Source organism: Phyllobates terribilis, unplaced genomic scaffold (assembly GCF_046119375.1).
Source record: "Phyllobates terribilis strain yellow unplaced genomic scaffold, ASM4611937v1 Scaffold_11__3_contigs__length_659146591, whole genome shotgun sequence".
NCBI classification, from domain to species: domain Eukaryota; kingdom Metazoa; phylum Chordata; class Amphibia; order Anura; family Dendrobatidae; genus Phyllobates; species Phyllobates terribilis.
Genome location: NW_027362771.1, coordinates 262,451,743 through 262,467,405, shown reverse-complemented (window position 1 = coordinate 262,467,405; position 15,663 = coordinate 262,451,743). Strand labels below are relative to the sequence as shown.

Genomic DNA, 15,663 nt, shown 5'->3' with positions numbered 1-15,663 from the left:
TGCTAGCCAAAGTCACGTCTTTGTCAACTGTCATACCTTCTAGTTTTCGAAGCAGGTCATTGGTGTCACCGACAAATGAGTTCAAGCTTATAACAAAGGGTTTAAGTACCTTCTCCAAATATATTCCCAAATTTTGCGTTAGGTTATTAATTCCCGATATTATGGGTCGTCCTTTCAGTGGATTCAAGCCCTTATGTACCTTTGGGAGACTATAGAAGGTAGACATAACTGGATGGATTGGACAAATAAAATCTCTCTCCTGTTTACTTAGGGTACCATCCCTCATGGCCTCATTTGCCAGTTCCTCCAACTCTTGGGAGAATCTTTTCGTGGGATCCGCCTTTAATGTGCTGTAGCACTCCTTAACGTTGAGTATAGCACTGCACATCAGGTAGTACTCACTGGTATCCATGATCACCACGTTACCCCCTTTATCTGAAGGTTTTATGGTGATATGTTCATCATTTTCTAGTGACCTCAATGCCTGCATCTCGCAACGAGTGAAATTGTGTCTAAAGCGTCTGGAATCATTTTCCAGGTCCCTCAAATCTTTAGTCACCATGTTCAAAAATACATCAATAGGGCTCAGATCACTCTGTGGAGGTGGCATTTTGGTGCTTTTCAGTTTCAAATTGGTGAATGGGCCATTCCCCTCAAGGTTAGGATCCACATCACCGAGGTGAAAAAGGGTTCTAATGTCAGGTAAAAGTTCTTCACGAACCCCCAGATCCGCGCATGCCTGTTTATCAATCTTAATATAGTGCCACCTCCACAGAGTGATCTGAGCCCTCAACGTTAAGGAGTGCTACAGCACATTAAAGGCGGATCCCACGAAAAGATTCTCCCAAGAGTTGGAGGAACTGGCAAATGAGGCCATGAGGGATGGTACCCTAAGTAAACAGGAGAGAGATTTTATTTGTCCAATCCATCCAGTTATGTCTACCTTCTATAGTCTCCCAAAGGTACATAAGGGCTTGAATCCACTGAAAGGACGACCCATAATATCGGGAATTAATAACCTAACGCAAAATTTGGGAATATATTTGGAGAAGGTACTTAAACCCTTTGTTATAAGCTTGAACTCATTTGTCGGTGACACCAATGACCTGCTTCGAAAACTAGAAGGTATGACAGTTGACAAAGACGTGACTTTGGCTAGCATTGATGTGGAGTCATTATACTCCTCAATTCCCCATGATAGGGGTCTGGAGGCGATACGTTTTTTCCTTATGGGGAGAGGCAAACAATTTGAGCGACACAATCACTTTGTGACGAAGGCCCTTCAGTTTTGCCTGACCAAAAATGTATTTCTTTTTGGTGGGAAGTACTTCCACCAGCTCAGGGGTACTGCGATGGGGAGCCCTTGTGCCCCATCGTATGCCAATTTATACCTGGGTTGGTGGGAGGAAACCGTGGTTTTTGGAGACATCCCTATTGAAGGTGGTGAAAACATTTTGCTATGGGTTCGATATATCGACGACGTCCTAGTTCTGTGGAATGGGGACAAAACATCCTTTGGAAACCTTGTAGAAAGGCTTAATCATAATGACCTTAACTTACACTTCACTTTTGAGTTTGGCCCCCAGGAGTTGCCCTTTCTGGACATCTTGATACGGATAGGAAAGGATGGGGAGATAGAGACCAGTACATATAGGAAAAAAACTGCCTCGAATTCCCTCCTCAGGTGGGAGAGTAACCATCCAGCCCCACTTAAGAGGGGCATACCGAAGGGGCAATTCATGAGGGTCCGGAGGAACTGCTCGGACGATGCCACTTTTAGAGCCCAGGCCACCGATCTCTGTCAGAGATTTCATGAGAGGGGTTACCCAAAGAAGGTGATAGCTGAGGCCTATGGGGGGACTCTGGCCAGGGACCGCTCCTCCTTTTTACACTCATCCCCAAATGTGGATAAGGACAACACCTTCTGCAGACTCATCACTACTTTCACTAATCAGTCGTATACAGTCCGTAGGATATTACAAAAACATTGGCCGATTCTATTAATGGACGAGGATATTGGTAACATGGTTGACTCAAGACCTATGATTACATATAAAAAGGGCAGATCCCTTAGGGACAGATTGGTCCATAGTCACTATATGGGCCATATGGGGAACAAAAAGCTGAAAAGCTCCATAACTGGCTGTTTTAGATGTAGTGGATGCGTATCATGCAAAGTTATTACGCAAGGGAAAGACTTGAAAAACATTTGTTGTCAAACATTTCATTAATTGTAGATCGAAGGGAATTATCTATATGGCTAAATGTGTCTGCGGAATGGAATATATAGGGAAGACAAAGAGAGAATTGAGAAGAAGAATAGGAGAGCACCAAAGAGATATCGCCCTGAAAAGAGATACCCCCCTGGCAAAACACGTGAATAACGTACATCCGAACAGTAGGGATATAATACGCTATATGGGAATTGACAAAGTTACGGCCCCACCAAGAGGGGGCGACTGGGACAAACTGATACTGCAAAGAGAGACGAAGTGGATCTTCAGAATGCGGACAACGGCTCCCTACGGCCTCAACGAGCAGCTGTCCTACAGGCCGTTCCTATAGATATAGGGTGAATTAGGGAGAGGAGTGTAGGGACAGCCGTCGAGGAGTGGGGGCGCCATTTGCGCAGGTTTATAGGGTGCCAACCTCCACTGTCAGGTAGGGATATATTTTTTCAGGTGCTGAATAGGGATGTTTATAGGTCCCCTGGCTCCCTACATACATTCCTCTAACTCTCCAAATCTATGAGGTGCGGTCCCTCTCCATTGTTCCCCCATATCCCTTCATACCCCTCTCCCTCCTTTTTTATATTTTTTTCTGTTTATATTTTTTTCTGTTTCTGTTTTTGTCATTTTTCTTTCATTACTATTTTGGGCTTAAAGTGCGCTCCTGGGGTTGGGCCGTAGCTTCACTGTGCGATTCTGGACCTATGAAGCATTTCCAGCCTTCTAACCACTGGGGTAAAATGAACGCGTGTTTTATATATACCGCGGTACATATGGTATGTTGCCAGGATAAGTGCCAGTTATTATATGTTCTGGACACTTTCCATGGCTTGGGATATTCATGGATGAGACTCCTTTTATGGTGACATCCAAAGCAGGATGCCGGCTGGTGATCCTGCATGTCCCCTAGCTATCGCTCCGTTATGTGCGATGTTTCCTTGTCTATGACGCGCATACCGGAAGTGACGTTTGCGTGTCACGGCCGGCATCTGCGTTCCACATACCGGATGTCAGGTGACCGGAACCGGAAGTGACACGATTATGAACAGAGCGCGATTAGGATTCAAAAGAGGATCTAATAGAGCATGAAGTAGCGCTGTCTGGTGAATGAGCTGCGCGACTTTGGGCAGCGTGCATACCGCATGTCCTCTTTCTTCTTTCCCCTGATGAATAGCTAAGGCTAAGAAACGCGTCGGGAGCGGCATCTGGGGAGCGGTATTTGGTTTGGTGACCTTATGAATTTCGGTTCACCACCATCACATGGAGCCCCCTCTGAGATCCGAGAGCATGGACAGTCATCAAAATTGGTGAGGATGTTCCATTTCTATATAGCAGAGTTAAATGGTCACCATTGATGGGGCGAGTGTTTTCATGTTCCCATATCTCAGGGTGAATGCCTTCATGTTCCCACATATTGGGGTACAATAAGTTGATATAGTGTACTGTGGGCTTCATTATCTTTTTTCCTATTTGCCATTCCTTCCCTGGTTTGTGTTAGAGATGTAATATGCTTATATGACATATATTTATATCTCTGGAAGTAACAATATATGGAAGTTCTCTTGGTTATTATATACCACAGGCAGTCAAACTGTGTGTTTTTAGGTCCTTGCATCGGGTATCCAGGACTATTTTAATTTTTTTTTCTCATGGGGCTGAGAACTGAAAGGCAGGCAGTTGCTAACTATCTGCTTGTTCTGCCTGCCGCTGGCTCAGAGTGGTCACAGACCGCTCCTCTCGGCGATTCTGCTGCTTCACATCAACAGAGCAGCTCTTCCTCTTTCAGTCTGCTCTGTCGATGGGGCGTAACTGCCAACCGTCATGCTGATTGACAGCCAGCTCCCCATATTTAGGTAGCGGGGAGCCAGCTGTCAATCGGCATAACATCAGCAAAAAGTCCAAAAATCCAGCACTCAGTCTGGTGAATTTATTTACAATTAAAGCAAAGTGTATAGAAGAAGAGGTTTCAGTCATTAGACCTTAATCAGTAATACACTAAATGGGTTCAAACATATAACGTGTGTATCCGGCTCTTTGATTCAAGAAAAAGCTTGTGTCTCAGGAAGAGGTGAGCCTATTGCAATAGGCTTCTGTTGCATTAGGCTCACCTCTTCCTGAGACACAAGCTTTTTCTTGAATCAAAGAGCCGGATACACACGTTATATGTTTGAACCCATTTAGTGTATTACTGATGAAGGTCTAGTGACCGAAACGTCATCTTCTATACACTTTGCTTTAATTGTAAATAAATTCACCAGACTGTGTGACGGATTTTTGGACTTTTTACATTTAACGGGTTGGTATCCTATCCCTGCATCGGAAAATCTTAGGAGTACTGTTCTTCTTTTCTAGCATAACATCAGCAGTCACGTCCCGTCAAAAACGCAGGGGGAAGGGAAGCCTCTGCTCTGTCAGCGTGTCGTCACCAGACGCAGCAGAGTCGCTGTGAGGAGCAGACTGTGACCACTCGGTGCTGGCAGAGATCGGCACAGGCAGGTAGTTAGCAACTGCCTACCTGTAAGGTCTTAGGCTCATAAGGAAAAAATGAAATAGTCCCAGATATCCCCTTTAACTTTCTGCATCATCACTGGTGGATGTAGCGGGCATCTCAGATTAGCCTGTCTGTATGAGCATTGTGTATTTGTTTCTTTACAGAACTGGATGATAATGAAAGAAATGAAAAACTGAAGTGTAGCATAATTCTGCGACTACCAGAGGTATGTTGTCTGCTATGAAGGTGTACTTTGCAGTAGGAAGATTACAGGTATTTTTTCTTCTACAAACTGCATTAGGTAAAATATAATGTTGTGAAATTTTCCTTGCAGTTAAATTGTTAATTTTCATTTCTGATTAAGATGAGGTCTGGACAACCTAAAATAAATTTTCATGATAGCATACTGGGCGAGTCTGGGACATGCGGCTCCAGGATTTCCTTTATCCGCATATAAACCCATTTAGTGTCTAGAAATCCTACTGTACGTACTAAATGTTGAGCTGTGACCCTCTCATACACAGGACATGAGAGAACATTCCACATTATCACATTCATTGTTATTTTTTTCCTCTCATCCAGAACATTTCTGAAAAGGTCCATAATTTGTGGGATCATGCCATCAGCAATAACGTCATTGCTATGAAGTATGTGAAAAAGCTGCTCTTCAGGCTTAACCAAAAGGAGGTGAGTAAGAGGTTGGTCCTGACGAAAAGTAACTTTACCAACTGTCTGACTTAAGATGGAATGAGACAAAGCAGAAAACCAATCCCAATTCTGAATTAAAAGTTTTAGATTTTAAGTCTTCTTCCTGGAGGTTCTCTAGTTTTATAAATGAGGTTTTTTTATGTTTCTATGGTCATCTAACAATCCAGGGTATTTGGCTACTTGGCGTTTGTTTGATTCCAATGAAGCCTGATTTAAAGAATTTGACTTTATTATGTGGGTGTATTGTATTGATTTGGTGTCCACATAAAGTGGTAAGATCATTAAAGTAGTATTCCCATCTCCAAGATCCTATCCCAATATGTAGTAGGTGCAGTAATAATATATTAGCAAATGCCTCTAATTTGAAATTAAGTATAGTTCTTCTAATTCGCTATGTCGCTTACCCCATGTGCAGGACATTACAGTAGCTTAAGTATCCATGGTTACGACCAGTGTCGGACTGGGGTGTCTGGGGCCCACAGGAGGAATTGATCCTCAGGGCCCACCCTATAGCAATATGCAAATAACTGTTAGCCGATATCCCTGTTATAGTGGAGCGTCGACTGTAAATCACAGGTGGCTCCTGCACATCTACTGTGCACCACCATAACTGGGATGTACAATTACGGTAGTTTGCATTAAAGGGGTTCTTTGGTTAAAACGAGTTATCACCGATCCATGGGATCCACAGGATCGGTGATCACTTATTGATCGTTTGGGTCCGAACATTGGAAAACGCACCTATCGGAAGAATGGGGAAGTTTTATCCCTGACAGAACACTTATCCCCATTTTAAAATGCAACGGCAGGTGGGATGTCTGACCGCAGCTCCATTCATTCTCTTTGGGGCTTCCAGAAAAAAAAACAAGAACAGCCACTGAGGGAATGAATGGATCAGTGGTCATGTCGCACATGAGCTCCAGTCTAATGGGGATAAAAGCTCCACATTCTACCAATCGGTACGGGTCCCAGCAGTCAGACCCCCACTAATCAATAATTTATCACTTATCCTGTGGAGAGGTGATTACTTGTTTTCCCCATATAACTCCTGTAAGTGTATCTTGTTCCAAGTATTTAATCACTAATGGAAATAAAGAATCTTCTCCTAATTAATATCAGAGAGAACAAATGACAGCACAATCCACTATACCAACACCAATAGTACCATATACAAGGGAGAAGTACCACCACACCATGACCAGACCACATATTACCACCACATAGTGACTGAATAATACCACATACAAGGGAGAAATGCCACCACACCATGACCAGATCACATATTACCACCACATAGTGACTGAATAATACCACATACAAGGGAGAAATACCAGCACACCATGACCAGACCACATATTACCACCACATAGTGACTGAATAATACCACATACAAGGGAGAAATACCAGCACACCATGACCAGACCACATATTACCACCACATAGTGACTGAATAATACCACATACAAGGGAGAAATACCACCACATAGTGACTGAATAATACTACATACAAGGGAGAAATACCACCACACCATGACCAGACCACATATTACCACCACATAGTGACTGAATAATACCACATACAAGGGAGAAATACCACCACACCATGACCAGATCATATATTACCACCACTTAGTGACCAAATAATGCCACATACAAGGGAGAAATACCACCACACCATGACTAGACCAGATATTAACAGCATATAGCGTCCAAATAATTCCCCATCATTGCTCTCCCCCACCTCCTCCATCATTGCTCTCCCCCACCTCCTCCATCATTGCTCTCCCCCACCTCCTCCATCATTGCTCTCCCCCCACCTCCTCCATCATTGCTCTCCCCCCACCTCCTCCATCATTGCTCTCCCCCCACCTCCTCCATCATTGCTCTCCCCCCACCTCCTCCATCATTGCTTCATTGCTCTCCCCCCACCTCCTCCATCATTGCTCTCCCCCATCTCCTCCATCATTGCTCCCCCCCACCTCCTCCATCATTGCTTCATTGCTCTCCCCCCACCTCCTCCATCATTGCTCTCCCCCCATCTCCTCCATCATTGCTCTCCCCCACCTCCTCCATCATTGCTCTCCCCCACCTTCTCCATGATTGCTCTCCCCCACCTTCTCCAACACTGTCATATCTCCCCCACCTTCTCCATCATGGTCATAGCTCCCCCCACCTCCTCCATCATTGCTTCATTGCTCTCCCCCCACCTCCTCCATCATTGCTCTCCCCCCACCTCCTCCATCATTGCTCTCCCCCATCTCCTCCATCATTGCTCCCCCCCACCTCCTCCATCATTGCTTCATTGCTCTCCTCCCACCTCCTCCATCATTGCTCTCCCCCCATCTCCTCCATCATTGCTCCCCCCCACCTCCTCCATCATTGCTCTCCCCCACCTTCTCCATGATTGCTCTCCCCCACCTTCTCCAACACTGTCATATCTCCCCCACCTTCTCCATCATGGTCATAGCTCCCCTACCTCCTCCATCATTGCCATATCTCCACCTCCTCCATCATCATTGCCATATCTTCCCCCACCACCTCCTCCATCATCATTGCCATATCTCCCCTACTTCCTCCTCCATCATCATTGCCATATCTCCCCCACCTGCTCCGTCATCATTGCCATAGCTCCCCCCACCTGCTCAGTCATCATTTGCCATATCTCCCCCACCTCCTCCATCACCAATACTGTCATATCTCCCCCCACCTCCTCCATCACCATGCCATGCATATCCCCCCCCACCTCCTCCATCACAATGCCATTCATATCTCCCCCACCTCCTCAATCACTCTCCTTCATCTCTCCCCACCATCACCATTGCTCTCCCTCATCTCCCCCCACCACCATTGCTGTACCCATTTCTCTCCATCTCCAGTCCAGTCTATTAGTTAAAAAAAAAAAAAAAACCTTACCTCTCAACACGCTCCCCCGCAGCATCGTCCTCTGCTTCCTGCCTGGCATCTTTCTCCCTGACACAGGCTCGCGCTGCATGATGACATCATCAAGCAGCGCGAACCTGTGTCAGGGAGGAAGCGGCGGGCAGGAAGCAGAGGTGAGGACGGATCCCTCCAGCTCCACTGCCATTTTCCTCCTGTCGCACAGTATGAGGGCAATCTGGCCATGGGCCCCCCGGAGCCTGGGGGTCCGAGAAGCAGGCCAGATTGCCCTTATCAGCCGCACTGCAAGGGCCCTCCTGACCCTCCGGGCCCTTGCAGTGTGGAGCAGCGGCGGCCATGTTATCCAGAGACCCCGTGCATCCTGCTCGGGAGCCTGCTGAGGACCCGGGCCCACCGGAGAATTCTTCGGTGTCCCGGTGCCCCAGTCCGACCCTGGTTACGACCATTAACAACTAATTAACGAACTGTCACTATATGAGTGGTTGTAACCATGGATACCTAAGCTACTGCAATGCCCTGAACAAGGGGTAAGTGACATAGTGAATCAGAAGAACTATACTGCATTTTTAATTGGAGGTATTTGCAAATATTATTATTACACCTACCACATATTGAGATAGGATCTTAGTTATGGGAATACTCCTTTAAGTTTAGTTCTTTATTAGTATCATTAAATCATGATAATGTTTCTATTTCATATTATTCTTCTTCTTTTTTTTTTTTGCAGCTTACTTCGCATTCACCGGCCGATCGATCCCCGCTGTACATTAACTTTCTACCACTGAATTATTTAATAATGATGCTATCAGAAGTGGAAGATAGAGGTATCTTTTGACATTAATCTTGCAGATTTGCTGAGTCCACATATTAGATGAAAGGCTGCAGTGGAAGTGACTGCTAGAGGCATCTTCCCCAGCAAGAACTGCTTATTGCCATGGGTGTGAGAAGCCAGAACCCCCACTAGCTTAAGTGGGCACAAATCCAAGCAGCATGTAAAGATTAGTTTTATTTTGCAAAAGTAAAAGATAATGGAGAAAAGGATTTATAAAACTGAATATCACAAGCTTTAGTACAGAATTTGATTATTGATGGGATTTCACTAAGCATGGACACTTTATAGCTCAGAATCCGGCACTTTCACTTCTCATGATACTTGTTGAACCACTTTTTCCCAGAACTCCCATAAAATTAATTGAGACATTTAACTACAGAAAGTAAAAATATAAGCATTTATAATAAAGTACTTTCACTTTTGGATTAAAAATGGATCACTCCCAGGTTAAAGTAGCATCACCTGTGCATCTAGCTGCGGAGTAAAGGTGACTGATGGATGGGATATCATTACTTCCAATGGGATGAAGTCCTGTCAGCAGGGCCGGTTTTAGCCAATTTTTCCCAAAGCCACACTTTAAAACTTGAGCCCCAAATGCTAATATTTGTACAATCACACAGAAACATTTAGTGTGCAAGCTGAATTCAGACCATTGGTGCTCGTTTAATCGACTATATTCAAGTTGTTCAGCGCTTGTTTACCGGCCTCTTTACACAGACTGACAGAGAATGATGGGGTAGAACGGACGCGAATAGATCGCTCTGCCCCCATACACATCATCATGTTAACACAGGGCGATGTGCTGCTGAAAACAATGATTTTTGTTATATGACATACAAAAAGTAGATACCAGTTCTGAAGAACAGGTTAAGGGATTACAGTGCAGATATAGATAGTGTCTTACAAGTGACCTTCTTTCTGATGGAGTCGTTCACTTTTCTCGTCATTCCCATATGGCTCAGACTGACAACTTCTCCAGCAACAACTCGCCTGTAGAGTTTACAACAAAGCCACATTTGACTTCTAACATTTTCATCATCGCCCCAATCTATTCCCAATCTACACAAACTTCCCATTCTACTTATACCCCAGTTCTGAGCTGCTGCTCTTGTATTTGTCCATGTTACTGGACTTGCTGTGTGGCATGGGAACAGTGGTTCTCTTAATGACAGGAATGCCCACCACTGTGTCCCTGACATGGCAAAACGCCCCCTTAGTGTCGTCTTGGTGGTAAAATTTCTCCTAGAAAATATTAAAGTCCTCTGTGAGTATCCTTACAAGTAATAGCGTTCACGTTTGCCCCTCTGACAGTTATAATAAGCTGAATGCCCCTAAAAAGTAATAATGTCCACTAATGCCCCAACAGTCCTCTTTTACACAATATGATGGCCCCTACAGTTCCTCTATATACAATTTATTGGCCCCCACAGCAATAATATATACAGTACGAAGGCCTCCCTCAACTTCCTCCAATATACAGTATGATTGTCCCACAGGTCTTTATATGCAGTATGATGTCCCCCAACAGCTCCATTTACACAGTATGCTGTCCCCCAGAGCTCCATATAAATATAAAATGTTAGTATGAAACCCCAGAGTTTCCCCTGTATACAGTATCACGGTCCTCACAGCTTCCCTATTCAGTATCGTTCTCGTCATAGCCCCCTATACATAGTACAGGGCACACACCGCTCCCTACTGGCCCCTGCAGCCCACTATATGCACTATGATGGCCCCTGCAGCCCACTATATACAGTATGGGGCCCCAACAAGCTCCTCTACAAGTACTTATACAATAAAAAAAAAAGAAACCCTGTATACTCTCCTCTACCTGAGTCCACCGGCACAATCAGCGTTCAAGCATGGGCGGAATGACTTGGTGACGGTATCACGCCATCTGCACCAGGGTGTGGACATGCTGTGCATGCTCCCAGAGTTCAGTAGGCCACAGGTGTAAAGCAACCTGCAGTCTCAATTAATTTGTAGGTATTTGTGTATCTGATATTGAGCTGTGCCAAAGTGATAATTATAATTATTGGGGCTGATGGACCGTGCCTACATTTCATGTACGTACACTTTTCTGTGTCTGGAACCGTTAGTGCATGGTTGCTGTCCTCTATTTGGCCCTTCATTTAAGTTTTGGCACCCACTTGATAAGAAGCAGCCCACATAAAACTGATAAAAGGAAGAAAGCGCAGTGATAAGTGGCATGTCTGCTATTCTGAGGGCAACGTTTTTCCCATCTCAAGGATGGTGAACCCCTCTCTGCATGGGAATTTCTTTGCTGTTGTTTTCATTGTAGTAATTGCAGACTTTTATTTTATATGTATGTAATCTGTTTTATTTCAGCATTAAATCCTTTTGAGGAAGATAACATAGACGCTGCATTTCTGGAAGAGATTGCTCTAAAACAAACTGCAGATCTACTATGCCTACGACAATAATAGACACCGGATAAAGTAGTGACTTCTGAAGAATAGCTATAGATGCCCACAGTAGTTCCTGTGACAGTTCTCTTGGAATCAAGTTGTGAAACGCTGAAGTTGAGTTATATATTTTATGTACTTTCTATTGCTGCAACATTTCCTGTTCTGTTCTGACCCCTGCTTACATCTGAAATGTGTCTTGTTCTCAAGAACAAGAAAGTGATTTATAACATTGGCAAGATACTGAATTCAATCAGCAAGTTGAAACCAGGTACCTGCCAGTTGTATAAAAACTTATAGAATATTTATTCCTCATAGGAATTGTGTATTAAAATATGAATTGGCAAATAATTTTGCTTGAAAACTGTTTACAAATATAGACTTCACTTTTACGTGTTTTAAGTAGCTGTGGTTCTCTGCTAGGAAATAATAAAGGAATGATGGATTAATGGTCTTGTACAGCAAAGAAAATTGAGTTTTATTACTGTTTAAAATATACATGAAACCAACAATGTAAATTTTGTTCAAATATATTCAATAAGGCTATATTGATCCCTTCTCCAAGCTTCGGTAAAAATTTTGGTTGCTTATTGCTGCTACTAAAAAGGCAGATCTGTATATGGATTTTATTTAGATCAAAAGTTTTATGTTGACCCATTACTAGTAGTGAAAGGTATTCATGTGCGGAGCCAAAAATGGACCTTTAAGGGTATATGTACATGGTGTCTTTATGGAGCGTAAGGACCTGAAAGAGTGCTCAATAAAAGTAAAAAAAAACAAAAAAAAACCTGAACATATGCAATATAAAAATGACTTGCTGTTCATATGTTTAGTCTTTTGCTCATCTCTTAACCATCTCGTGTTTGTAAAGATGTGAAACGTTTAAAATACTTACTTGGTCCATTTTACTGGCGGTTTCCACATAGAAGCCCCCAAATAAAGGGCACCGCTTAACGACCAAAAAAACACCAAAGACGAGACTTCAGGAAAAACACTGATGACAGTCTGAACATAACCTAATACTGGCAAATTCCGCACCATAGTCTTATGTATATTAAAGAAAAGCTCCCAGCCATTGAATCTATGCTGATGATAACAGTATGTATTAACGTAGGATAAATGAGCTTTCAGTCTTGATTTTTTTTTTTTCTACAGATTTATTTTTGTAAAATAGATATTTTCTTCCAGCCCCCATGATCCACTGTACCTATTTTTAATGAGTACAATACTATATTTGGTGAATTGAACTGCTGTCTGTCGGTTCACTACAGAGAATAATGTAATGACCCCTTGTGCCCTAGATAAATGTGATACTAGTGAAGCTGTTTCCAGCAATTGTAGTATCTGTGAATGCTGCACTGCAAAATGGTTTACTCCTATGTATTTAGCTGTGTTCACATTTGACCTTTTCCAATGATGATGTTGGATACGTTCAGTGAAGTATATGCTTACTCCAACAAAAGCAACTATTCGATGCTCAGGTCCGCGATGCTGCGTGCTGCCAAATCTAGTTACATGCTGTGATTCAGGAAAAAAACCTAATGTGGATGCATATTCACTGTGTATTTACACAGGGACAATTGAAAGTCTTTTATGAGTTTTCTGTAAGCCGACACTACTGATATCTATGGTTGGCAGTGCTGCTGCCATGGCCTTGGTGACGCCCATCCCAATTTTATAACTGCTTTTCAGGGTTCATTTGTATCAATAAGCCACAAATTGCTTAGGACACCTGGTTTGACATTGCTGTATGATCACACATCATTTATGTCACTGAAGAGGTTTCTGCAGATCTGTGGTCACATCTATGTCCGAGTACATAATATATGTTTGTAAAGTTCCCCTTGCTGCAGATTTCTGTGGAAATGTAAATAATAGAATACATCCGGCCTCATCTATCTAACCTGTCTTAATGGAAGATGAGCCTGGATTCTCAGCAATCAGTTAGAGGTCGGCTTTTATTTCTTAAATTATAGAAAAAAAAGATGATACCTGTGCGGTGTATTAGTTTCTATGGGCATGAAAGCCTTTTTATCCTCTGTTAGACTATTTTAAGGAATGGGGTTAATGAGGTTACATTTATTATAATACAGCATATAACAGAATTCTAAACATTAAATAGTTTATCAATATTTTATTGAATAATGTCACATTGAAGGTGCAAATAGTGCTGTCCACACTGACCGAATAACCCAATTTCAGTGATGTGATGGTCCATGAAGCTAAAAAAATTGTTACAGGCACTCTGGGCTTGATTTTATTAGTTCCCTTCCCCTAGAATCCAAACTATATATTTAATAATAGCATTTAGGAACTGTTATTAAAGGGGACTTGTCACCATGAAAATGCTGTCCAATATTTTGGCATCACGTTACAGAACACGGCTCAGAGGTCCGGTAGGCGGTTCTAATCGGTGATTGACAACTATCTCTATGTATACCTATACAAGGAAGGCTATCGATTATCGATTAGGCCTGCCCACTGGACCTCTGAGACTATGATAAGCAGCGATCATAAAATGGAAATTTATACTGAATCTTTTCCCGCAAACCTATAAATCTGCTCAGCTACCCCTGCTCTAGAACATGATGATGGAAGATCAGATTGCATACACTCGCCTAAAGCACCAACATATTGATCAGCATATACAGAGATAAAAAGCAAACATTCACTGGAGTATACAAGACCCAGAATTAGTTGTATCTAGTGGCTGCATTTAAGTCAGACTGTATATGCTCAATGTGACAGGTTCCCTTCAAATCAAACCTGATGCTGCACATAAGCGCATAGAAAAACTGATTTTATGTGAAGCTGCCCTTCTGATTTCGATTTGGTTAGTAAAAATAGGTTAAAAGGTCACTGTACTGACCAGTGCAAGGCACTGTGTATATTTTGAGGTCACATACATTGTCAGAAGACAAATTAATTATTGTTACAATGCAATGGTCACCGTTAGATTTCAATAGGCTTTATCAATGGCTTTCTGATGTGCCTCATGTTTGAACAAGGTTCACTGGGTCTGAACGGGGCCAGCGCGCCATAGGGCCGAGGCAGAGGAAGGACATTTTCATCTTCTGGTATGTAAGCATTAGGCCGTTGTTCAGCTGTTGTATAAATGCCATTAGGTAAAGTGTGTTGCTCCTCTTCTTCTTCCACCTGCAGTGGATGAAAACGACATAAGCTAAAGTTTTATTATTAGAATTTTAAGTAGTAGAATATAAAAAACTACTCCTGTCACTAGAATACTTTCTATAGCAACATGTAAAATGTTTAAATAAAACTGTTATAAGTGTGAAAATGTCAAATTTAAATGATAAAATATTGTAATTGTTTCTTAACTTGTATCAATTAAATGTAATTTGCAAATTAAAAAAATTATAAAAAGCATCAAAACCTGCTTGTCATGTTTATCAATTGCTTTTTAAAGTAATTTTAATGTCTCTGCCTCACATATTGGCTTATTGGCTAGACATAGCAGTTACGTACTGAAGAGCCTTCCTCAACTGGAAATGGCAATGAAACATTGCGAATCTCAATTATAATTATATATATATATATATGTGTGTGTGTGTGTATGTATATATATGTGTGTGTGTATGTATATATATGTGTGTGTGTATGTATATATATGTGTGTGTGTATGTATATATATGTGTGTGTGTATGTATATATATGTGTGTGTATGTATATATATGTGTGTATGTATATATATGTGTGTATGTATATATATGTGTGTGTGTATGTATATATGTGTGTGTATATATCTATGTATATATATCTATGTGTGTGTGTGTGTATGTATATACAGTACAGACCAAAAGTTTGGACACACCTCATTTAAAGATTTTTCTGTACTTTCATGACTATGAAAATTTTACATTCACACTGAAGGCATCAAAACTATGAATTAACACATGTGGAATTATATACTTAACAAAAAAGTGTGAAACAACTGAAAATATGTCTTATATTCTAGGTTCTTCAAAGTAGCCACCTTTCTCTTTGATGACTGCTTTGCACACTCTTGGCATTCTCTTGATGAGCTTCAACAGGTAGTCACTGGAAATGGTTTTCACTTCA

The 15,663-nt window shown here is 42.2% G+C and overlaps 2 protein-coding genes across 5 annotated transcripts in view; one reads left to right on the top strand and one right to left on the bottom strand.

Moving 5' to 3' along the window:
- The window catches only part of GSAP (gamma-secretase activating protein), a 126,902-nt gene extending 114,127 nt beyond the window's left edge, over positions 1 to 12,775 (top strand). The window contains exons 28-31 of the mRNA XM_073652285.1: positions 4,884 to 4,945; positions 5,302 to 5,406; positions 9,053 to 9,149; positions 11,507 to 12,775. Of these exons, the coding sequence (XP_073508386.1) occupies positions 4,884 to 4,945; positions 5,302 to 5,406; positions 9,053 to 9,149; positions 11,507 to 11,601 (359 nt within the window). The 3' untranslated portion in view covers positions 11,602 to 12,775. The remainder of the gene's footprint in view (positions 1 to 4,883; positions 4,946 to 5,301; positions 5,407 to 9,052; positions 9,150 to 11,506) is intronic.
- The window catches only part of CCDC146 (coiled-coil domain containing 146), a 177,279-nt gene continuing 174,014 nt past the window's right edge, over positions 12,399 to 15,663 (bottom strand). For 2 of the 4 annotated variants that reach the window (XM_073652283.1, XM_073652281.1), the window contains exon 19: positions 12,402 to 14,739. In XM_073652283.1, the coding sequence (XP_073508384.1) occupies positions 14,536 to 14,739 (204 nt within the window). In that variant the 3' untranslated portion in view covers positions 12,402 to 14,535. Of the gene's footprint in view, positions 14,740 to 15,663 lie in introns of all 4 variants that reach the window. The other 2 variants (XM_073652284.1, XM_073652280.1) reach the window with 2 other exon arrangements.